The sequence below is a fragment of the Staurois parvus genome, unplaced genomic scaffold (assembly GCF_062004578.1).
Source record: "Staurois parvus isolate SC_StPar_1 unplaced genomic scaffold, SC_StPar_1.0 ptg000897l, whole genome shotgun sequence".
In the NCBI taxonomy this organism is placed as follows: Eukaryota; Metazoa; Chordata; class Amphibia; order Anura; family Ranidae; genus Staurois; species Staurois parvus.
In genome coordinates this window covers 631,626-657,202 of record NW_028318693.1, presented here as the reverse complement: position 1 = coordinate 657,202, position 25,577 = coordinate 631,626, and the positions used below count along the sequence as shown (strand labels likewise).

At 42.6% G+C, this 25,577-nt stretch overlaps 1 protein-coding gene across 2 annotated transcripts; it reads right to left on the bottom strand.

Moving 5' to 3' along the window:
• On the bottom strand, positions 1 to 24,165 carry LOC149442250 (ecto-ADP-ribosyltransferase 5-like). Of its 2 annotated transcripts, XM_089656316.1 has the most exons (6): positions 24,062 to 24,165; positions 17,228 to 17,300; positions 14,486 to 14,643; positions 13,953 to 14,287; positions 6,767 to 6,799; positions 1 to 646 (listed from the first exon to the last, which is right to left on the bottom strand). In XM_089656316.1, the coding sequence occupies exons 2-6, from the start codon at positions 17,282 to 17,284 to the stop codon at positions 555 to 557; spliced, it is 675 nt and encodes a 224-aa protein (XP_089512442.1). In that variant the 5' UTR covers positions 17,285 to 17,300; positions 24,062 to 24,165; the 3' UTR covers positions 1 to 554. The 2 variants fall into 2 exon arrangements, with proteins under 2 accessions (XP_089512442.1, XP_089512441.1); XM_089656315.1 differs by having other exon boundaries at positions 13,953 to 14,643.
• Positions 24,166 to 25,577: the final 1,412 nt, after the last annotated feature.

Below are 25,577 nucleotides of genomic sequence, written 5' to 3'. Positions count from 1 at the left end.
TTGAGGGGGGGGAAAAACCTTTATTATTATTTGTAAATAACTTTGCATTGCTTTGTACCAGAATCAAAATGTTTGTGTCACTTTATAGGAAGCTGCACCCCGCTGTTCCTTTACACGTAAAAACAACTTTATTGTTCCAGCACTGTTGAGGACACTCCACCCGGCTCTACTACTGACGCATTTCAACTCCTACTGAGGCCTAATCATACAGCTTTGTGAACCATATCAGGGAAAGGAGCTGGGTGGAGTGTCCTCAACAGTACCGGAACAATAAAGTTGTTGTTGTGACTAACAGAAGAGCGGAGTGCAGCTATGGATTACGGAATGTGGACAGGATTAGGGGATTTAAAACAATATTAATTTTCACAAATACATTTTCCTGTTCTAAACAAGCCCCGGAATATATACACCCAATTTTTCTGTCATCTATAAAAACAATCCAATAGGTAACATCAGTAATATAACAGTGTTCTGCTAACGACAGAGCCTGGCCTGGCCCTATATATGTTGGGCATTGTTGGTCCCATGATGGGACTCCATATTGTCTCCTGACCTCAGAAGGAACGGACCAATAGGATGCTCAGGGTGAGGGTCAGCGCAGGAAGCATTCGCTGAATTCTGTGGTCAGTGTACAAGAGCCCTGGAGCTGGAAAAATAAATGTGATTAATGTTAGATATAATATACGGGTGTGTTTGTTTTTTACTTAAAGTGGACCTATTATCACACATTATTCATGTTACATACAAGAGTGTTAAGAGATGTCCCTTCCAGGTATTTATTACCTCTCCCAGAGATCACAAAACACCCCTTGACAATGTCTTCATCTGCATTTCTCTGCAGAAGGACGGCACCATCTTTGTTCAGGCATCATCCAGGTCCACCATCTACTTCCCGGACTGAGATGCCGGCTCAAAGATAGCTCAATCATGTATATCCTGGTGCCTATGCTGTTCTTGTCTGTGTTCACAAATGTTTGACAGAGATCAGCCCCTGATGCAGCTTGTCACCTTGATAACATTTTAATTGTATTATTTATCATAGACAAATTAACGTTATTCCATAAAATCCCTTTTTCCCTTTTTATTCATTTTTTGCTGAATCTGAATGCTTCTGATTTCCCACAGCTCTCCTACTTTTTTTTATAGCCACTAAGACCTGGTTCACAGTAGTGCGGGCCGTGCAGCCTGCATTTGCAAGAGCAAGGCGGCCCTTCCATTAATTTATTTATTTATATATTTATTTATTACAGGTACTTATATAGTGCTGTCAATTTACATAGCGCTTTACAGATATATATATATTGATTGTTCACAACCAGGGGCGGACTGACAACTCATGAGGCCCCCGGGCAATAGGGGATCATGGGGCCCCTGTGTTCTCGACCACACTCAAACCACACCCAAAAAAGCCTATGAAAGATACCAGGGGCATCTCATGGGACCCCCTACTGACCCCGGGCCCTCGGGCATTGCCTGAGTGCCCAAATGGTCAGTCCGCCCCTGTTCACAACAGAATGAGCTGTTGTGCCCTCGTTTCACACAAAAAAAAAAGGTGCATGCAGCTTTTCAAACATGCAACCGCAGGGAAACCACATGATCTTTTTGACTGTGCAGTTCCCGCACCTGTGATTGTGCTGTGGGCTGAGATGCGTGGGGGTGCCATGCTCGTAACTAACATTATATATATTTTTTAGCAGAGGCCCTTGAGAATAAAATGGTAGTTGTTGCAATTTTTTATGTCACACAGTTTTGTGTGGTGGTTTTTCAAACATACACTTTAATACGCTTTAATGAATTAAAAAAAAACCTCACACAAATCCAAGAATTGGGTTTGGTTTAATCACTAAATCTAACAATCAAGGAGCCATGGGATTGCTGGATTTTTGACAATACTTTTATGCAGGGCTTTTTAAGAACCCCTACAGTCAGCAACAATATATCCCCCCCCCCCCCAGCAACAATAAGATCTCCTCAGCAACAACAGATCCCCCAGGAACAATAGATCCTCCCCAGCAACACCCCCCCCCCCAACCAACAACTGATCCCCCAGCAGCAAAAGATCATCCCACAGCAACCCCCCCAACCAACAACAGATCCCTCCAGCAACAAAATACCCCCTTGCAACCACAGGTTCACCCCAGGAGCAATGGACCCCCCCCAGCAGCAGCAACAATAGATCTCCAAAAAGATAGCATTAATAGATTCTTCAGCAGTCAGAAACAATAGACATTCCTTCAACAGTAGATCCTTTCCAGGAACAAATGACCCCACCAGCAACAATAAATCCCCAGCAGCCAGCATCAATGGACCCTCTGGCACACCCCAACACCCCTTGTCATTACATAATTCATTAATTGCTAGAGGTACCGGAACTGAGCTCCCCCCACATTCCTGCTGAAAAAAAAATCCCAGCTTTTATGTAATACATTTAGCTAGGATTATTGACTTGCATTGTCATTACCAAACCAAAGATTGGGTTTCATTAGAATCCAATACCATCCCAATCCCTCTAAAATCTTCCCCATGGAATCCATGGTCTTGCTATCCTTCCTCTGTAAAAAATCACCCACTAATAGGTGTTGTGTTGGCATTTTTTTACCAAATTATTAAGCACTATGACTTACAGGGGCGGACTGACCATTTGGAAACTCGGGCAGTGCCCGAGGGCCCGGGGTCAGTAGGGGGTCCCATGAGATGCCCCTGGTACCTTTTTCATAGGCTTTTTTGAGTTTGGGCAAGGACACAGGGGCCCCATGATCCCCTATTGCCCAGGGGCCCCATGAGTTGTCAGTCCGCCCCTGATGACTTAGTACCTGGACCTCTGACCCCTCTAGTAAACAATGCAGAACTTCTCCCTGGGGTTGACAACCTACTTCTCTCTTCCATGACACAAGACAGACCTCTCTTAGGCACTCATTGCCTACAGGCCAGTACTATGAGATGTTACTCCTCACTGAAAGATGAACATAACCTGCCGTTACTCCCCTTATGGTCCTATTTTCTAATCCATAGTTTCCTAACCAGTCATAAAAGAAAAACATGTTTCCACAGAACCCTCAAAACATTTGAAACTATTTGCTTACACGGTCAGGAAGTTAAAAGGGTGACTTCACTGTCATATGCCTGGTTACAACAGGCAGGCATTAGTACAATGGCCAAGTTCAAATGTTTGTGGGAAACTGCGTTTCACATTGACATATCAGAGAGGCAATGGAAGAAGGCATGTATTCTGGAGCATAAGTGTTCACTTAGCACACGCACCCAAAAAACAGCATATAAACTACTAATGCACTGGTACGCCAGAAAGTGGTTTCTGCAATCTTCAGACCTTTGCTGGTGCTGCGGCTAGGCTCGTGGTACTCTCATTCACATCTGGTGGCAATGCCAGAGGTTCAGACCAGTTTGGAATCAAATTCACCAATTAATTATCCAGATTACAGACATCTCTGTCAAGAAGCTGCTTCTCAGGCTCTGAAACACGAGACCAATGACTCTAGCTATTGCTACCCCAAGATCTAGACAACACCATATTTGAAGTAATCCAGAAGGTAGACTACTTTATTTGAACACAGATACAAGATATATACACTCAGGGGACAATCCCCCCTACACGCATAATGACACAGGGCGGGGCAATCTACATTTAGTAACAACAGACACACAGGTATTCAAACTTCACACCAGCAGTCAGTTCCATCAGGAGGGAGGGCTGCTGGAGACACCCCCCCCCCCTTAGCTAATACACATAAACACATGCATCCCATAATAGTTTGCTCCCAAGCAAGACAAACAATAGAACAATGGGATGCAGCCACACAACGCCAAACGATCCACAACCCCCACCCCACCTATCTCCTAGACATGTCTACACAATATTAGGACAGATCACCCCGTACCCCTAACAGGCACAGGGTAACTTAGACATAAGAGGGATATGGGGAGCTGAGGCAGGGGTCTCCCCACCTCTCCAAAGTGAGCTTGGTTCCATGGACCCCCCACCCAAAGTGACTCCCGTCGCAACCTCAGAATGCTGCCTTCTCCATATTTCCCCAATCTCACTACATAAATATCACTCGCTGACTAAACATCTACTCAATTCAGCCAAACCATCGCTCCCTTTACACTGGAAGACTACCAATGTCCCATATGTTCGTGATTGCTTTCATAGAGTCAACACTCTGTACGAAATGGAAGAAACACTTGATATTGCATCTGACAATGTCACTCATTTTGATAAAACTTGGACAGCGTGGTTTTTGGTTACATTATCAGATACATATATTGATCTGAAGTCAAGTGGAACTTGAATTTTCCTGGCTCCTTCCAAGTGTAATATTTACAGTTGTATACTATAACATATACAGTTGCACATTATAATTTCCTTCTGTTTATTACTTATCAATGGCAGGCCTTGCATGATAAGCTGAAAACACCCTTGGCTAGTGTATTATTTTTTTCTTTTTAATCTTTTTTTATTTTGGGGGGGGGGGTTGCTTTTTTTGTTTGTTTTTGTTAACATTCTATGCTTGTCTCAAGCATGTTTGAAGCTATTTACCTTTGACTGGTTCACTACCTCTGCTGGAAGTTTATTCCAAGCATCAACTACTCTTTCAGTAAACTAGCACTTTCTGTGATTAGTTTTGAACTTTCCTCCAGGTCCCCGTGTTTTTTATTTTGGTTTTGTGTTGAAAATACTGCCCTCCTGAACCTTATCCACCCCCTTGATGTATTTAAAGGTTTCAATCATGTCTCCCCTTTCCCTTCTTTTCTGCAGACTGTATATGTTAGATTCCTAAAGTTCCAAAGTTTTATCCCTCAGACCTTTTCACCATTTTTGTAACCCATCTCTGGACTTGTTCTATGTTATCAATACCTTTTTGTATTTATAAACATGATATCTATAGTAGTATGTTCTCACTATGTTACTTTTATTGTTTATATCTATTAAAACATTTCCGTTTTTTTTTTGCTGTGACTCTAAGATTAGATTATAGCCCTCTATTCATAGAAATCATCCAATGTATTTATTTATTTACATTTTTTTTTATTTTTTTTTTACACTGTCCCTTTATTTTTTTTCTTCACTTGTATTTCTGTCACAAGAAATGTAAGCATACCTTGCGATAACAATAAAGCATGAAAGGTCCTCTTTATGAAGAGATATGGCATCAATAAGACCAGAATCTCTCCTTTACAAAGGAAAGCAACAGAGCCAAAAAATGTTTACTGCGGCCATGAACCAAAAGTGACTTCATGAGGTCCTCTGATAACCTCTATGTCCAGCCACGGCAACCACCAGATCTGTTCTCAGGCTTCCTGATGAGGCAGGTAAGCCTGAGAACCACTGAAAAGCGTCGGGCAGGGGGGTCCCCATATCACTTTTCCCAGATAGCATAGCCAGAAAGGAATGTATTGCAATGCAATCTGCATTGTAAAACATTCATCTTTAAGTTAATTAAAAATGTTTTTTGTTTTAGTAGCAAAAAAATAAAGTTACACCCAAGCACATACCCCCACCCCCCAAAAAAAAAAAAAATGTAAGCCACCACCACATATACGTGCATACAAACATAAACACGCATGTAAAGGGCGCCTACGCATGTAAACGTCAATTGTGATACACACTTTACATAAAAATGCCAATTTTGGCAGAGGAAGGGTGTGAGGAGTAGCAGCATAAATTGTCCTTTTGGTCCCCTTTGGCTGCTTTAACAGCTAATATAACAGTTTTTTTTCTGACTACCAGACAAATGTCATAGATTACACTGTCAGGTGTGTGATACATATGTGACATGAGTGTATAGGATGTATGGATGAGGAGTGATTGACACTCAACTGTCATAATACCACTCCATCCCCCACAGCTATTTTCTCCTGTACCACTATCCCCTCCCTCCTAGATTGTAAGCTCCAAGGAGCAGGGCCCTCAATCCCCTCATGTATTGTATTGTATTGTTACTGTACTGTCTCGTGTATTGTCTCCCTTTATAATGTACAGTACTGAGCAAATTGTTGGCGCCATATAAATCCTGTATAATAATAATAATAATAATAATGCTAGCAATTATAACCATTAGTTAGGTAACTGGAGTTCAAAACAAGTTGGAAGTATACATCAAACTGGATAAAACCAGTTGAAACCAGAGATATGGCTGATATTCACCAGATGCGCATTCTATCAAAATATGTAACTACACATGACGGCACGAGCCGATCACGCCTTGACTCTAACTACTCCGCAGAATCATACATGACGTTATATAACCAGGAGATACTGCGCACGGCAGTAGATAAGGACATTCCAAACTATGTATATAAAAGACGGGGGATTCTAGGGGAATTTGGGACTCATTGAAGATGCGGCAGACGTGCCTTGCGGTGATTTCCCGGATTTCCCCTTACTGATTGCTGAGTCCCCCAATCGTTGGGGAAGGGGTGATGCTACAATATCCGGGGATGTATTGATGCTTTATTCTAGCTATAATACGATCTAAATATGATTTGTAATTCTGACAATCCTTATGTTATTATACTAACAGAACTTATTCAATAAATCATGTTTTGCTTTAATATTTATTAAGCCTAATCCGTGTATTAGTGAGAGATTGTAGTAGTAATAAAAACACTTTGTTTTGAGGCAAACCAAGGTGTCACAGAGAAAGTTTGTGGGGGGGGGGGGCATCAAACCTTTGTAGTTGTGCCCCCTGATTGGTAGTTATGCCCCCTCCTTAGCCTCTGTTTTGTGAGGCCCTTCCCTCTTTCTTACCTGAGCTGCAAATCGGCTTTTTTCTTTTTTCACCTGCGGAAAAAAAATGATTATTATTCAAAAAATAAAGCAGTCCATGATATTCATATCATACAAATATTTTTGCTGGTATACCTGCCAATAATGTGTATTCCTGTCCATCCAGTCCTGAGATTTACAGCCCCAATCTTGTGACTGGACAGTGAAAGGAAAAGCAGCAGACTGATGGGTAGACAGGTGCAGAACCAATAAATGTGTTTTGTTTTGTTTCAATTTGTTGTTTAAATAATTTTGTTTCGTTAAAATTTGTTAAGTTTGTTTAACTTGTTTTCAGAATTCATTTAGTTTCATCTTGTCTATTCATTTTCAAATTCTATATGATTTTTTGAATTTTGGGAGACAGTTATATTCATTTTATTCTATTTTTTTTATTTGCTATTCTATTATTTTTGTTTCTATTCTATTTTATTATATTCTTTTACTTTCTATTCTATTTTACTCTGTTCTGTTTTACTCTATTATTTTCTATTTTCTTCTGTTTTATCCTATTCTTTTTTTTTTTAGAAATTTGAATTTCGGAAGTCTGCTATATTCTATTTTATTCTATTCTATTCTAGTCCTTTCTATTCTATTCTTTCTGTTTTATTCTATTATTTTATATTCTATTGTATTATTGACTATTCTATTCTTTTATTTTCTGTTCTGTTATTCTATTTTTTTTATTTTCTATTCTATTCTTTAATTTTATTTTATTTTCTATTCTAGTCTGTTCTAGTTTACTCTGTTTTATTCTATTCCTTTATTTTATATTCTATTTTATTCTATTATTGTTTTCAAATTGAATTTAATTTTCAAATTAGATTTTGTTTTCAAATTTGAATTCATTTTGAATTCGAATGTCGAACAAAATATTGTTTTATTTTGGATTTGTTTAAATTTGTTACTATTGTGATTCAGAAATTTGGACACATCTGAATCTCCAAAAAATGATACATTTGTCCGAATTTTGATTCGGAAGGAAGTGAACCGCACATTTCTACTGATGAGTTCATCTTTCTGTCACTCTACTCTCTCCTACTATCAGCATACTTTTTGCAGTACAGCACAACTGCCTGGCTCCTTTTTGCCAATCACAGCACAAAAGCTCCTTTGTGACATCATCACAGTATTTAAGAACTGTCATCCCGGCGTAGCTGTCAGATGGCAGGGGACAATGTCGAAAGTGGAGCATTTTTTTTTCTTTTTTCAGGTCAGTGGTGGTGTTGGGTATTGTGATTGACATTGGATCTACTTCGGGGAACATTTTTTAAATTGTTGTTTTTAATAAAGGACTTGTCAAAGACTGTCTCCTGTCATTTTTTACACTACACTTTTTTTTGTGAATGAGTAGCAGTACCACGTACCCCACACTCATTCACATGGGGGGGGCGAGATCTGGAGCCCCCCTTGTTAAAGGGGGCTTCCAGATTCTTATAAGCCCCCCACCCTTGGACCCCCACAACCATTTGGTCACTGCTGGCTTTTTTATTTTTTGTGATATAAATGAAAAAAGACTGACATTTAAAAAAAAAAATGGTTATAAAAAAAAATATCCAAGAAACTCAAATTTAGTCATAAATGTAGGCCAAAATGTATTCTGCTACATGTCTTTGATACAAAAAAATTCCCAATACATGTATATAATTTGGTTTATGTGAATATATATGGTTATACTTTCTGACTGCCCATAACATTTTTTGATGTGCTAAAATGCCAGGGCAGTACAACCCCCCCCTCCCCCAAATGACCCCTTTTTGGAAAGTAGACACCCCAGGGAATTTGCTGAGAGGCATATTGAGTTCATGGAAGATTTTATTTTTTGCCACAAATTTTTTGAAAACTACAATAAAAATGTATACAATGTTGTCACCTAAATGCATCCCATGTGGAATAACACCGCAAAACACATTTTGCTGCTACTTCTCCCGAGTATGGGGATACCACATGTGAGAGACTTTTTGGCAGCCTAGCTACATACAGGCCCTAAAAATCTAAATGACCACCTTCAGGATTTCAAAGTACGTATTTCCTCATATCACTTCCTCACTGCCTATCACAATTTTGGAGGCTCTAAAATGCCAGGATAGCACCAACCCTCAAGAAATTTAATAAGAGATATGATTTGAATTTTTCAGATATCAAAGCAACAAATGAGATCTGCAAAATACTCACTATGCCCCTCAGCAAATACCTTGGAGTGTCTACTTTCCAAAAAGGGTTAATGTGGTGGGGTGGGGGGTGCTTCTACTATCCTGACATTTCAGGGCCAACGTTAGAATGCCAGACATCACCCACTCTTCTAGCCACTTGAAGAATAAGCCTTTTCTGACATTTTTTGTTTGCAAAACAGATTTTTTTGCTGGAAAATTACTTTTAATCTCAAACATTATATATTTTTTTTAAATCAGAGGCCCACCTAAAGTGTTAGGTGTTGCAATTTTTTATGTCACACAGTATTTGCGCAGCAATTTTCCAAATGCTACTTTTTTTAAACAGTACACTTATTTTTTTTTATTTAATTGCACAAAAACACAATATATTGCCAAGTGTTTGATAAAATATAAAAGATGATGTTACTCCGAGTAAATAGATACCAAACATGACATGGTGCAGTCTTCTCTGTTTACATACCGACACAGGACCAACACTTGCAGTTGCCTTTGTGCAGAAGCACAGGGATGGAGGTGGAGGTGATTTTGTTATTTATTTTACTTTTACTTTTTTTTTTTTTGCACGGTCCTTTTATTTATTTTTTTATCACCTTTATTGTTATCTCAGGGATTGTAAATATCCCTTGTGGTAGCAATAGGTAGTGACAGGCAGAGGCGGACTGACAACTCATGGGGCTCCCAGGCAATAGGGGATCATGGGGCCCCTGTGTCCTCGCCCACACTCAAACCACACCCAAAAAATCCTATGAAAGGTACCAGGAGCATCTCATGGGGCCCCCTACTGTCCCCGGACCCTCGGGCAGTGCCCGAGTTCCCAAATGGTCAGTCCGCCCCTGGTGACAGGTACTCTTTTCTGAGAAATCTGGGATCTGTTAGACTCTAGATCTCTCCTCTGCCCTTAAAGCATTTCATCACACCAAGATCTGTGATCAAATGCTTTCCCAAATTAAATGAAATGATGCAATGCTCATAGCTTCTGGTTTCTAAGAACATAGAGATGATTAGATCCATTGGATCGGCTCTATGGCCAGGTGGGTTCCGGTGGGACAGGAGAGCCCAGGAAAGATGTGGTGGTGGGAGAGGGACATCCTACTGTTTGTAAAAGTGATCCAGCCACTAGGATTGCTTTTACATGAAAGCCAACCTCCATCTGAAAAAAACAATATGATGATGATGCCTGTAGTTGCATCATCCCAGTATAACCACTCAAAGTCCAGCGATGTACCAGTATGTGGCTTCTCCTTGTTGGGCATATATGTAACAGCAGAGAACACGGGCATATGATGAATGGGGTCATTGGACCAATATGACTGCAATTCATTCTTTTTTTGTAATGTCCATGTTGTGGGTTAGGCCCAAAAAAGTTTTAAACTCAGAAACTGTGATAGGTTTCCATGTGAATTGTCTGGCAAGAGTTGAATTTGAGTGGATGGCGATGTATTTGCTGTGCATAGGAATTGCCTTGGCCCACAATCAACTGGTACAAATCTTCCGTGAAAAACAGTGTAGCGGCTAAACACTAGTGCTGGCAATGAATGGGGCCGATCCTGCTAACACTGCGTTTTGGGGAACACTATACAAAGCAGGCACTAGTATAGTTCTGTTTGTGATCAATATAATAATCCATACAAACACTATACTAGTAATGGTGGTGATCAGCAACCTATAGCGTGAGTGCGATATTGTGCGGGCAATCTAACGCTAGCTGACCCTGACACTATCTGATGTCATTAGTGGCAGTAATACAATGATCAGTGAAAAATTATATGTACTGACACTGTACTAATGGCACTGCATGGTGAGGGGATGATCGAAGGGTTAATAGGGGCAATCAAAAGGTTAAATGTGCTAATCTAATGTAAATGTAAAATGTAGTGCTTTTACTCACAGTGCTGTGTTCTCTCCTGGAATGAAAGAGGGGGCAGTGGGGGGGGGGGGGCGCATGCGTGCTCACACCTAGAAATATAAAATGACTTAAGGGTACATCGCTTTGCCCAGAGCCTCTGACACACTATTGCGCTCACCTTCAGGTTTGACCCGAATACTCGAGTCAAACTACGCCTTTCCGTTTAACCCGGGAGGGTATGCTGGTACAAAGATCTTCACCACCGTCACCAATTAAAATCTCCAAAATGCTCCACAAACACAGACTCCTGATGAAGTCACGTGATGTGATGTGACATAACGCGCAGGGTACACTGATGTTGTCAAGCCGTAAACCGGAAGTGCACGTTCCGCCATTTTGGATAAGGGATCCATGCACTTTTATTCAAGAAAGATACTGTACAGTGAGTCTTTTATCCTGTAGTGTCCCAGGTGGACACTTTTTAATGTGAGTGTATTTTGATTAGTATTTTAATAAAGTTGGTTACATTTGGCTATACTTCACTATATGCATTTTGGAGATATTAAGTACTGACGGTGGTGAAGATCTTTGTACCAGCATACCCTCCCGGGTTAAACGGAAAGGCGTAGTTTGACTCGAGTATTCAGGTCAAACCTGAAGGTGAGCGCAATAGTTTGTCAGAGGTGGATAAGCACTGAGGGGTGACACAGGAGCACCGTATATGTGTATGCAGTAGTGTCATCACACAGATCCACTTGGAGCACAGCAGATTTAAAGGAACGGTTCACCTGCATTTTGATACTATAATATTGGTATACTTGTTAATGGTATATTCGGAACACGATCCACAGGAGATATATCACACAAATACATGTGAAGATATTGGAGTGTTAAAGGGACAGTTCACCATTTTGTTCGGTTCATTTGATATTTGTATACACTATTCATTTAGCACTGGTGTATGCAGTTTTATGGATATTTATGTATATGTGTTAATATTTTTTTGGATGTAGCACATATTATTGTCATGAAGCACAATTGTCTGTATTCACATATGCACGTTGGATTTATTTAGCAACGTATTTGAGTTTATAGTACTGCGCTGCATTTTTTTTATTTATGTGATCACATAGCAATCACATCATCACCAAATCCTGATCACGGAGTCCTGATTACCGATATCGCACAGCGCCCCCCCCCCGTGTTGGTACAGCCACATCAACGGACTAGTACGTCGCTCTACAAGGCAGGCAGGCGGATGGGAAGTGGTTAAAGGTGTAACAAACAGAGCACACAAAAATAAAAAAGTTATAATTTTTTAATTATTCATAGTTAATCAAATAGAAATGAAAAAAATCATAAGGAATATTAAATGGAGAAATAGAAATGGGAGTTAATTAGCGGTGATTAGAGTAAATTAAGGGTTAATAAGGGGTTAAACAGAGGAACATTTAATTTAAAAAAATAAATACTTGACAGGTTTCTTTAAACTGACTTCATCTGCAGATTGTAGTTCATCCCTTTTGATCTGCAGATGAATAAACAGAAAGATACAAAATTTAAACAATGTTTCTTTTTATCTTTCTGTTTTAGGGCTGAGCAATGCTGTTTATAAACATTTTTTTGACAGCTTCAATTGCTCGGACATTTCTTTTGTTTACACTTCGGCTATCAGCAGGGGAACCCCACTGAAAGCTGAATGAGTCATCGGTTGCTAAGGATGTGGCGGCCCTGCTCCATAACAACTGGTAATTGCCAGCTTTTTTTGTTTTGACAGCTTTTTTTTTTAAATTTACATTTCTGCTGTCAGTAGGGGAATCTCGCTGATAGCTAAAAGCCGAACCTGAAGGTATTGGTTTCAGGTATCGGAGCATTTACACAAGTACCGATACTCATGCAAGTGCTTAGTATCAGCACCAATACCCATGTCTGTATCGGTGCAACCTTAGTTTATAAACATAAAGTTAAAAAGTAAATACATCAAAATAATTGAAACCATTACAACACACCCCTGTTTCTTGGATCTCCACCTCAAGAACACATCCTCCATTGATGCAGAATGTTATTAATGTTCAAAGCAACTGTGTAGAGAAACGGAATTATAATTTTGTCCACATATATCTACCAAATACTATTGCCAGCTGCATAGATCCATGTGGAGCTGGACAGCTCTGGGCCCCATAGGAAATGTGTGGTCTGTTATGGCCCTTGCTACACCATTAATCCCTTAGTTCCATCGGCTTGTCCCAAAGTCTTGACTGAGAACTTAGTCAGTGACCTAGAAGTGCACAGTGAGCTAACTCGACACACAATTTCCTGCCACCATAGAGGAATATGTGTGGTGGCTGAGCATTAAAGCTCACATTTCTTGCTGCTGTATGTATGTGTTTCGTGGTTGGCAATAAGTAAATGAAGGCTTTATAGGGGCAATGGAAGCTAATAGCCTTCCATCAGGAATCCGAGGGGCTGGCACCACTATGCACAAGGGTATGATGGTAGCTACCTCTATAAAAGAAAGAAAGAAGTTAGTGCCACTATACCGGATAACACAGAGGTTAGTTGCAGTATTGTAGGAGATATAGGGCTAGTACCATTAACATAGGGAGCAATAAGACTGGGCCCACCATAATAATGGGAAGTAGTGGCATAGGGCTAGTATCACTAAAGTAGGGAGCAATGGCACTGGGAGAACCAAAGTAATGAGAAGTAGTGGCATGTTGAGCTAGTACCACTAAAGTAGGGAGCAATGGGACTGGGACCACCATAGCAATGGGAAGTAGAGGCATATAGGGCTAGTACCACTAAAGTAGGGAGCAATGGGACTGGGACCACCATAGCAATGGGAAGTAGAGGCATATAGGGCTAGTACCACTAAAGTAGGGAGCAATAAGACTGAATCGACCATAGTAATAGGAAGCTGATGTACATAGGGCTAATACTAGTAAATAGAGAGCATTAAGACTGAGTCCAACATAGTAATGGGAAGTAGTGGCATGTAGGGCTAGTACCACTAAAGCAGGGAGGAAAGGGACGTAGTGCCATATAGGGCTAGAATAACTAAAGCAGGAATCAATAAGACTGGGTCCACCATAGTAATGAGACGTAGTGGTCGACACATCAGGCCAGTAAAGTGAGCCCCGGTTCTGCTCACCTCCTAAGTACGCACAGTTGTAGTAGCTGCACTGCTGACCGCTGCTCCTCAGCACATACAATGTTTCTGATGTTTTTATAGCATGGAACGTCTCTGCCACTGGAATCAGAACCTCCTCCTCCATAAAGTCTGAGAAAGACTCCACGTTTACACCAAAACAGGTGAATATGGTGAACATGGTGTTGATGCCAAACCTCTGGGCGGTCTTTCTGCTCAGAGATGATGATGCAAATTGCCCAAACCGCAGGTCCGATGACACGTTCTTGAACTTCATCCAAGATCCACGGTAAGCCTGCGAGCCATCACCACAGCCGCCGCCCAGTACTTGCAGTGCCCTGGTGAGATAGAAATGGAGAGCCTTGAAATGGAATCGGTCCATATAGTGCTGCCGCGATCGTCCGGCGATGGACACGTTGCGGTTCAGCTGTTGGTAGATGGGGAAGGGGCTCTCCTTGGTGTACAGAATGAGTGATATCCCATACTCATCCTTGAAGTCGGGTGGGAAAATGTTGGATTGTTTAACGATCGCCCACCTCTGCTCTGCCAAGTACCACATTATAGCCAATGGCCTGTATTTCTTCTCCTGCTCCAGAACCTTTGCCATTTCCCGCTCCATCTGCCGTGCACAGCCTAGGTACTGATCATCAAATGCATTGCTCATCATGGTGAGATCCACAGCCTGGCAAACAATCTGCAAAAGACAAAAACAGAGAAAAATATATAGAAAAAAAGACTCAGTGATTGCTCATAATATAAACTCATAAAAGCAGCTGTACACAGTAAAGGAAACCATAAACCTTTCAAGAGACATGTAAATAAAATAAGTGCAGTGCTAGGTGCAATTCGGACAAATTTATGGTGGCAATGTTCATAAATGGGTTGTTAGTCCACAAAAATAAGAGCTCAGAGGTAATATATAATTCCCACGGTCATAGTTGAAGTAAGACCCGGTGAGGGGCAAGGTGTGTATAAAATGCGCACTCACCGGAAGCACAAACAAATTGCGCAATATATCAACAAAACGGAGGTCTGCCAGGGGGTCCCTTTCAGGATACGGATAGAGCCAGCCCAGGATGAATGGACATTGTCTTGATAAATGTTCTCAAACTGGAGGTCCACTTTAAGGACACGCGTGCAGCCTCTTCAGTGCAGTGGAATGGTCACCAGGGGGAGCTCAGCTGGTGATCAAATGAGGCCGCCGGATCTCCGTTACCCGGTGGTGTGATGTCAAAGCTTGCAGGCTCCTCCAAGACACGTTTCATACACTAGTACGTCTTCAGAAGGGGTGTGCCAACCCCTATCCGTATCCTGAAAGGGACCCCCTGGCAAACCTCCGTTTTGTTGATATATTGCGCAATTTGTTTGCACTTCCGGTGAGTGCGCATTTTATACATACCTTGCCCCTCACCGAGTCTTACTTCAACTACGACTGTGGGAATATTATATCACCTCTGAGCTATTATTTTTGTGGACTAACAACCCATTTATGATCATTGCCACCATAAATTTGTCCGAATTGCACCTAGCACTGTACTTGTTTTATTTACAGAGAAAAATATATAATACAACGTATTAGCATTAAAATAGACCAAGGATCAAATATATTTGCTCACAATAAATGCAGCATACTAGGTAACGTATCAGTGTAACCCTCCAACAGAGATCACAGAACTTCCCCTGACTACACCTTCATCTGCTACTCTATCCAGAAGAATAGCACCATATTTTTTCCAGGCATCAGCCAAGGTTACCATCTACTACCTGGGCTGAGATGGCGGCTCAGAGATCACAAAGTCATGTAAATCCTGGTGTATGTGTAGTTCTTGATTGTGTTCACAAATGTCTGACACAGATAAGCCCATGCTGCAGCCTCTTCCCTTTTGACTTGCTACAGTGTTGCAGTATTATCTCTGGGGGATGGGAGACTGAGAAAATGCTTCCTCCTATCTACAGCAGACTGATGATATTATCTCAGCCTAGACAAAGGCACTGATTGGAGCTCAAGGACAGACTTTTTTAATAATAGAAGGTGGAGATTTTTTGAGACATGATACTGTTTCTGAATTCAAGGATTGTACCATGATAGGTTGCCACCTAGTCCATCCGTGACATTTTCTGGCCACTAAATATTCCACGCTCAACTGTTAGTAGGATTATAACAAAGTGGAAGCAACTGGGAACAACAGCAACTCAGCCACCAAGTGGTAGGCCACGTCACATGACAGAGCGGGGTCAGCGCATGCTGAAGCGCACAGTGTGCAGAAGTTGTCAACTGTCTGCAGAGTCAATAGCTAAAGACCTCCAAGCTTCATTTGGCCTTCAGATTAGCACAACAACAGTGCATAGAGAGCTTCATGGAATGGATTTCCATGGTCAAGCATCTGCATCCAAGCCTTACATCACCAAGTGCAATGGAAAGCATCGGATGCTGTGGTGTAAAGCACGCCGGCACTGGACTCTAGAGCAGTGGAGACGTGTTCTCTGGAGTAAAGAATCATGCTTCTCTGTCTGGCAATCCTATGGATGTGTCTGGGTTTGGCAGTTGCCAGGAGAACAGTACTTGCCTGACTGCATTGTGTCAAGTGTAAAGTTTGGTGGAGGGGGGATTATGGTGTGGGGTTGTTGTTCAGGGGTTGGGCTTGGCCTCCTAGTTCCAGTGAAGGGAACTCTTAAGGCGTCAGCATACCAAGACATTTTGGACAATTTCATGCTCCCAACTTTGTGGGAAGAGTTTGGGGATGGCCCTTTCCTGTTCCAACATGACTGCGCACCAGTGCACAAAGCAAGGTCCATAAAGACATGGAGGAGCCAGTTTGGGGTGGAGGAACTTGACTGGTCTGCACAGAGTCCTGACCTCAACCTAATAGGACACCTTTAGGATGAATTAGAGCGGAGACTGCAAGTCAGGCCTCCTCCCCCGACATCAGTGCCTGACCTGACAAAGGCATTTCTGGAAGAATGGTCCAACCTTCCCATAGACACCCTCCTAAACCTTGTGGACGGCCTTCCCAGAAGAGTTGAAGTTGTTATAACTGCAATGGGTGGGCCAACTCAATATTGAACCCTAAGGGCTAAGACTGGGATGCCATTAAAGTTCATGTGAGTATAAAGGCAGGCCTACCAATATTTTTGGCAATATAGTGCATTTTGAATATGAAAACAGCTTTCAAAAAATGACAATGTTTAGACAGATAGATAGATAGATAGATAGATAGATAGATAGATAGATTATAGATAGATAGATAGATAGATAGATAGATGTAATAGACTGTTACCTGCAGTGATAATAGTAGTTGTAGGGTATGCAGTACTTCTAGATATTTCAATGTCATGATGGCGGTGTCGGTTCTGAAAAGGAAATAATTGGAATGATCTTTTTATTGTTCCATCTATGATTGGAGTCAGTAGACAGATTAGAGATGATGGCAGGTCACACAATGATTCACTAATAGGGGAATGCTATGATTTATACTTGTCCCCCTTCTAGTACAATGGTACAGTGTCTCAGCAATTATATTCATTAGATGGGATCAAATGGCTTCATACACATTGAGATTCCCCCCCCCCCCCCCCCCCCGGACACCTTTGCTCCTGGCAGGAAAAAAAGCAGCTTAAAAAAACAAGAAAAAAGCCTAATTTTGTGCACGTTTAGGTGTGTCAAGCATTTGGGCATTCATTGATTTCATTGGCCAGAATAATCATTTATTCTGGCCATTGGAATGAATGAACTCCTGAGGTACTAAAACTCCCAGTGTTTAGGTGCATTTAGAAGATTGTAGGCCATTCAGTGTTTTTTCTGCCCAAATGCTCCTCCTGAATGAGCTGGCAGTGCAATTTTTTTTTCGGGGGTCAGCAACCAGCATATCGTGATCTACCAGTAGATCTGGCCAGGTGACTGGTAGACCACGGTCAGGGCCTGCCGACCCACCATCCCAGAGCATCAAACTGAGTCAATGCAGAGGGACTACTTGTGAAGTTGGAACTGTAGTAAGGTGCCAGAGCCACATAAATTGATTTATCCTCTGTAGTGCTGGCTCCTACACCCTGTCATGGTTGGTGGGTGTAACACCTGCCAAGCATGATCCATTCAAGTGAATGAGGCCACTCTGCAATAGCCCTGCAACCTTGTGCTGTACAGCTACCAAAGGGTTAAAGCAGGCAGCGATGTGTTGCTTTCTCAGCACCTGCTTTAACCTCTTGGACTCCGCAGAAGCAGGCAGTTGAGGGGCAATTGCAGAGTGGCCCCATTACTTGAATGGGTCTCTGGGTCTTGATGGACAGGTGGTAGCACCCACCAAAAACAACAGGGGGTGTAATTCCTGCTGCGGCATTTGTACATCTTTGGCTGCTGCCTCAGAAGCTAAAGGGGTTAGGGATTGGGAGCAGTAAAACTGTGACTCAACTGCAGGGTTTTACCACACCCCATCTTTACATGTGAACGAGCCCGAAGGTTGCCACTGCCGGATACAACTAAGGGCTCATTCACACTGCTGCTCCTCTGCAAAGCAATATGAGTGTGTTTGACAGGTGATGAGGAGGTGATATGTTGCCTCCTCACCACCTGATTTAAACCCATGATTACAGTGCAATGCACATTATTGCGACACAGTAGTACTGCAATTAGAGATTTAAATCAGGTTTGAGGAGATGACACTGTCCAACACTGTGAACGGTGATCTTCGACTTCTCCCATGTTGTTCAGGTAGATCTCCACCTCTTTAAGGTTGCCAACCTCTGCTCTAAATGCTCCCCTTCTATCATAACCAGATTTAGACCTTGGAGGTCCCAGGACACTTCAGGTTCAGGGGTCCCCTTATACACAGGATCGGTTTACATTCTCAATGACAATCACACATTTTTAAAATGCAAGACACAACGTCATTCTGAGGTCACACTTGCAGTCATAGTGCTCTATGTGTGCTTTGCTTGAGCCACCAAAATTCATTGCAAAAAACAATACAGTATACCAGTCCAGTGTTTTACAGATGATGGCAGGCAAAATATTACTTCCCAAGATAGATTTAATGAAAGAAAGTATATTTTTTTAAACATTTTACTTTTTTTTATTATTATTTTGTATATAATTTATTTTATATTGTTTTCTATAATTTTTGTATAGAGATAGACCTCTTCTGTCAGGGGACCCAGGGCAATTGTCCCTTTTGCCCCCTTATAAATCTGGCCCTGCCTTCTATTACCCCTGTAAATGCCTATCTATCCATGGCTACATACGCTAACAAAGATGTGTTTACAGGCTGAAGAAAAAAATAACAAACATCTGTCAAAGCGGCATACAAGCCCTGTGTATATGAGGTATACGGTAGTTACCTTGATCCTCCTGAGACCAATGTGACTATATACTGTATATACCATAACTGTGGGATCCCTCTAGAAGCTGGAAATCACTGTAAAGATACCTCTACTACTGTGGTCTCCACTTGCTTCCAGGTCCCATCCTGAGCAGTTGGTAAGCTGCACTATAAACACAGGAGGTCAGCAGCTTGGCACGGGCCAAAAAAATGTGAAAGTGAGCGCTAGATAAAAAAAAGAGCTGCTATGCGCCAATAAGTACCAAAAGACTCTGTAAAGAACATATAAGAAAGGGCGCAGCGCTAAAATGCAGTATAGCTAATGAACATACATATAAAATAAGTGATAACAATGTGCCAAGAACTGTGCATGAAAAGCAATAAAGTCCTTAAGTGATAAATGGTGACTCAAAAACGTGCGTCTTCCGGTGATCAGAATAATTGAATCATGCACTCACCAGATGCATAATTCAAATATGCATATAGATGATATCCCGATATCCAAGCGAAGTTATCTCATAAACGGATAGGGTCATCATCTGGGTACATAGGGGACAGCTGAGGGGTGTTCTAGTGTGGAAACACACGATCCATAAGGAGAAACCTGGACGGACTGATGTACCCAGATGATGACCCTATCCGTTTATGAGATAACTTCGCTTGGATATCGGGATATCATCTATATGCATATTTGAATTATGCATCTGGTGAGTGCATGATTCAATTATTCTGATCACCGGAAGACGCACGTTTTTGAGTCACCATTTATCACTTAAGGACTTTATTGCTTTTCATGCACAGTTCTTGGCACATTGTTATCACTTATTTTATATGTATGTTCATTAGCTTGGCACGGGCGCCATTGAGGAAACACTTTCCATTTTCTCAATGAATGTAAAGTGTCCTCTGATTGGAAGAGGTGGTAATCATGATGTCACCAAATGTCACCAATCTACCTACTGGGACACAGATAGCAAAAGAAACATGATAGGGGTTGAAACCCTCACTTACTGTATGCAAAATGAAAACAAATTGCTTTTAGTTACACTTTAGGGCTCCAATCATAAGGTTATTTTGCCAAAATGTGTGTCACATTTCAGGAAATTTGGGGGAGCCATGCAAATCAGTTAGATATACATCCAGGATCACTGGTGTTTTCTACAAATACAGCCTAATATTATAGAGCCAATTATTCCGAAACTTCATGCAGTTGTTTTGGGATTTTTGGCCATCATCAGAGCAGTTTGTGGAAACCATGGCTTCTATGGAGTATGGCTTGAGACCCAATGAGAGAGTATAAACGTACAGGTTTTGCATAAATGGTTCTGTAATGTGGTGGTAACCAAGTTCTTGGGTGTATGTTCTTCACATGTACAGCTATCCATGCAGTAGAGGAGCATGTGCACTCTTTATAATCCAAACATAGGATGGCTTCTTTGACCCACCAGGGTGCTATGGATATGGAACCTCCCAAGGGTACTCACTGGATGCTCCCGTTACATGAGCACATCCTGGGAGATGCCCCAAGAAGTCCATCCAATACCTACTTCAGGCCTTACTCCAATGGACCCCAACTGCAGTCTCATCATGCTCCTTCCATTTCAAAATGACATCCCTATCTTGAGGTTAGGAGAAGGAAGTGTCCACACAATGAAAACCTATCAACCATTTCCTGAGTACAGTTAATTCGATACATACAACCTTCAGTCAGCCCAGAGGTGATTGCACCTTTTTTTAAGGTTACAAAAACAGTAGAGAGAACGTAGATGAGAGAGGAAACCTATGTTGATGAGCCTATACCTTTTGCCAGAGTACAGCATCCCATGTAAAGGGCATATGAGTAGTCTCAATAGTCCTGTACTTTCCTCCCCTGCTTCCCCCTAAGGGGAAGCTAAAGCATATAGAGCCTCACAGACTACATCTTTTTGTGGCTTGATCCTCCAAACAATTACCATGATGACCACCAGCGGACTCCCTCTGAGCCCTATTTCCCAAGATGTTTGTTTTTTGTTTGTTTGTTTGCTATTTCCCAAGATGTGACACCCTGGCATAAGCAGGGCTGGTACTACCTAAGGCACGGGTGTCAAACTGGCGGCCTTCCAGCTGTTGCCAAACTACAAGTCCCATGAAGCATTGCAAGATTGACAGTTACAAGCATGACTCCCAAAGGCAGAAGCATGATGGGACTTGTAGTTTTGCAACAGCTGGAGGACCACCCGTTTGACACCCCTGACCTAAGATCTCACTCCACCAGGGGCGGACTGACCATTTGGAAACCCGGGCACTGCCCGAGGGCCCGGTATCAGTAGGGGGCCCCATGAGATACCCCTGGTAACTTTTTCATAGGCTTTTTTGAGTTTGGGCAAGGACACAGGGGCCCCATGATCCCCTATTGCCCGGGGCCCCCTGAGTTGTCAGTCCGCCCCTGCACTCCACTATTACTGTGGAGACCCCTAGTGGCTATCTAGATAATGAAACTACCTACGGACTACAAGGGGTCCCTGAACCTACTCTAACCACTAACTGAGCAACATCTTGTGGCCAAACCAGGGAACTACACTGGGCACTTCCACCCCCCTACCCAACACTACAGATCTATAATATTAGGTTGTATTTGCACTATACACCCTTGGTTCTGAATGTGTTGGGGTGTAAAGAAATTTTTTGCATGGCTTCACCCACTGATTGGAGGGCTTTGTTATCCCTTTGGCCCCTTCTCAATATAACCATTATGGCTATAATGTCTCATAGAGTTCAATGGTAATGCATGGAAAATGCATTTAAAACACACCACATCTAAACTGCAAAGGTGTAGATTTTACTCTTCCCCACATATAGGATAATCGCAAGCTTTCTGCCTTGCACAGACTTATGCCCAATATCCAAATATAAACACAAAAAAAGTTTTTTATTTTTAAAAAATAGCTATACCATGGAAACAAATATTCACCCTTATGGGTCTGCTATGTATTTTGTGGGACCTTTGCAGGGGTCTGTGTTTACAAAAAAAAAGCAGACAATAAAAAATATATTATGCCAGCAATTTAAAAATAGCATTAATTCATTCATTCATTTATTCATTTTTTTTCCTTTGAGAATGTCACTTTTGCTGTAGCATATCCAATAGCAAGAATGACCAAAAAAAGTACCTAGTCTGGTAATGAATTTAAAGGGGATCCCCACGCAAAAAAATTAAACAAAAAAATACATGGTAGTCCCCCTACAAATCTATATCAAACCCAACATCCGAGTGTGCCATCTGGCTGGCCAGAAAAAGAAAAGAGATGAATGTGCATCCCCACTACAAACCATAGCAGGCCACGTGCTCTCAACATGAAGGGGTGCCAAACTGATGAGGACAAGGGCCTCTTCCACACAACCCTGTCCTGGTGGTTTTGGGGGTTTTCAGGTGGGGGGCATTAGTGGGCATAGTTGGGCAGTAACATCACTGCTATCCCTGGCCGCTTTTCTTATGCGGCTGGATATTCCCATCCATGTAGGTCACTTATTACTAAAATAATTGCATTTCCGTTTTCTGTGTACTGTGGGAGACCAGATATAGTGAACGCAGGGTCCGGGGAGACCGGATATAGTGAATGCGGGGTCCGGGGAGACCGGATATAGTGAATGCGGGGTCCGGGGAGACCGGATATAGTGAATGCAGGGTCCTGGGAGTCCAGATATAGTGAATGCAGGGTCCGGGGAGTCCAGATATAGTGAATGCAGGGTCCGGGGAGACCAGATAAAGTAAATGCAGGGTCCGGGGAGACCAGATATAGTGAATGCAGGGTCCGGGGAGACCAGATAAAGTGAATGCAGGGTCCGGGGAGATCAGATATAGTGAATGCAGGGTCCAGGGAGAGCGGATATAGTGAATGCGGGGTCAGGGCAGAGCAGATATAGTGAATGCAGGGTCTGGGGAGACTGGATATAGTGAATGCAGGGTCTGGGGAGAGCAGATATAGTGAATGCAGGGTCCGAGGAGATCATATATAGTGAATGCAGGGTCCGGGGAAAGCGGATATAGTGAATGCAGGGTCCGGGGAGAGCGGATATAGTGAATGCAGGGTCCGGGAAGACCAGATATAATGAATGCAGGGTCCGGGGGAGACCGGATATAGTGAATGCAGGGTCCGGGGAGACCAGATATAGTGAATGCAGGGTCTGGGGGAGACCGGATATAGTGAATGCGGGGTCCGGGGAGAGCGGATATAGTGAATGCAGGGTCTGGGGAGACCAGATATAGTGAATGCAGGGTCCGAGTAGATCAGATATAGTGAATGCAGGGTCCGGGGAGAGCGGATATAGTGAATGCGGGGTCCGGGGAGACCAGATATAGTGAATGCAGGGTCCTGGGAGACCGGATATAGTGAATGCGGGGTCAGGGGAGACCGGATATAGTGAATGCAGGGTCCGGGGAGACCGGATATAGTGAATGCAGGGTCCAAGGTTTAGTAACACTTTAAGAAGAGTACTGAGACAGGGTGCTATGATGTTTTCAGAAAGCTATGTATATCACCCTGCCAGGCCCCTCCCACCAGCTATGATCTGCCTGCTTTTCAAAGAGCACACAGAGACCCAGTAATGGTGTCACTGGGTCTACAATAAGGTATGTAATGAAAACAGAAAAAGTTTATTTAAAAAAAAATAAAGTATGTTGATGAGGGGGGAGGGAGGAGCCAGAGATTGCAAAGTTTATAACTTCAGATTTAATGTGCCCCCTTCTTTATAATTACAGAAAAGCACTTCCAATGATTCCACATAAAAACAGTAATAATATAATTCAAACAAACATCTCACCCGGGTCCTGTGCTCCGATCTTCATCTGTAGACACAAATGTATCCTTCCTGCTAGGGAAATGTTATTCAGGACACAATGTATGCACAGCGGCGTTACCATCAAGTGTTCCATTGTTTTATGAAGGTTAAATAAAATGGGAGATTGTCACACACAGATTGTCTCTGTCCGCTCACAGCTATGTGAAAAATGTGACACAATACACTCATTCTCCGACACCACAATTGTCCGTTCATGTAATGTGGTCTTTCAGCTGCCACCACAAGGGGCGCAATTTTCAATCCATTAAAAATCTACCTAAAGACATGCATATATTTTGTTTTGGATGGGGTTGAGATGGGTTAGCACATGTCAGTCTTTTATAATTAATACCTTTTCTATGTGTTCTGATGATCAGTGTCACTGGGACAGGAAGTAAAGCCTAGTACACATGATCAGAAAATATTTTTAAAAAATATAGATTTTGACGCAATTGTACAATAATCTGATGGTTAGTACACAGCTTTCGAGAGCCGATCACGACAGTTCATCCAAGATTATCCAAAGGGACTGTGATGGAGGTGTAGGTGGGACAGAACACAGGTGGAGAGCAGTGGGGCACACAAGGCTTTTATTGAGTGATTTGGGGATATAGTAAGTGATATAGAGATATATAGGTATAGCAAGGGTTAAGTCCAGGGGCACACAGCAGGGGGGGCAGTTCTGGCAGACAATGGTTAAGTCCAGGGGGCACACAGCGGGGGGGGGCAGTTCTGGCAGACAATGGTTAAGTCCCGGGAAATGCAGCAGAAGGCAGTTCTGGCAAGCAAAGATTAAGTCCAGGGGCATACAGTAGAGGGGCAGTTCTGGCAGACAATGGTTAAGTCCAGGGGGCACACAGCAGAGGGGCAGTTCTGGCAGAGAATGGTTAAGTCCTGGGGGCACATAGTAGAGGGGCAGTTCTGGCAGACAATAGTTAAGTCCAGGGGGCACACACAGAGGGGCAGTTTTGGCAGACAATGGCTAAGTTCAGGAGCACACAGAAGAGGCAGTTCTGGCAGGCAAGAGTTACATCCAGGGGCACACAGCAGAGGAGCATTTCTGGCAGACAATGGTTAAGTCCAGGGGGCACACAGCAGAGTGGCAGTTCTGGCAGACAATGGTTAAGTCCAGGGGGCACACAGTAGAGGGGCAGTTCTGGCAGACAATAGTTAGGTCCAGGGGGCACACACAGAGGGGCAGTTTTGGCAGACAATGGCTAAGTCCAGGAGCACACAGCAGAGGCAGTTCTGGCAGGCAAGAGTTACATCCAAGGGGCACACAGCAGAGGAGCATTTCTGGCAGACAATGGTTAAGTCCAGGGGGCACACAGCAGAAGGGCAGACTCTGGCAGGCAAGAGTTACACCCAGGGGCACACAGCAGAGGGGCAGTTTTGGCAGACATTGGTTAAGTCCATGGGGCACACAGCAGAAGGCAGGTTTGGCAGACAAGTGTTACGTCCAGGGGCACACAGCAGAGGGGCAGTTCTGGCAGACAAT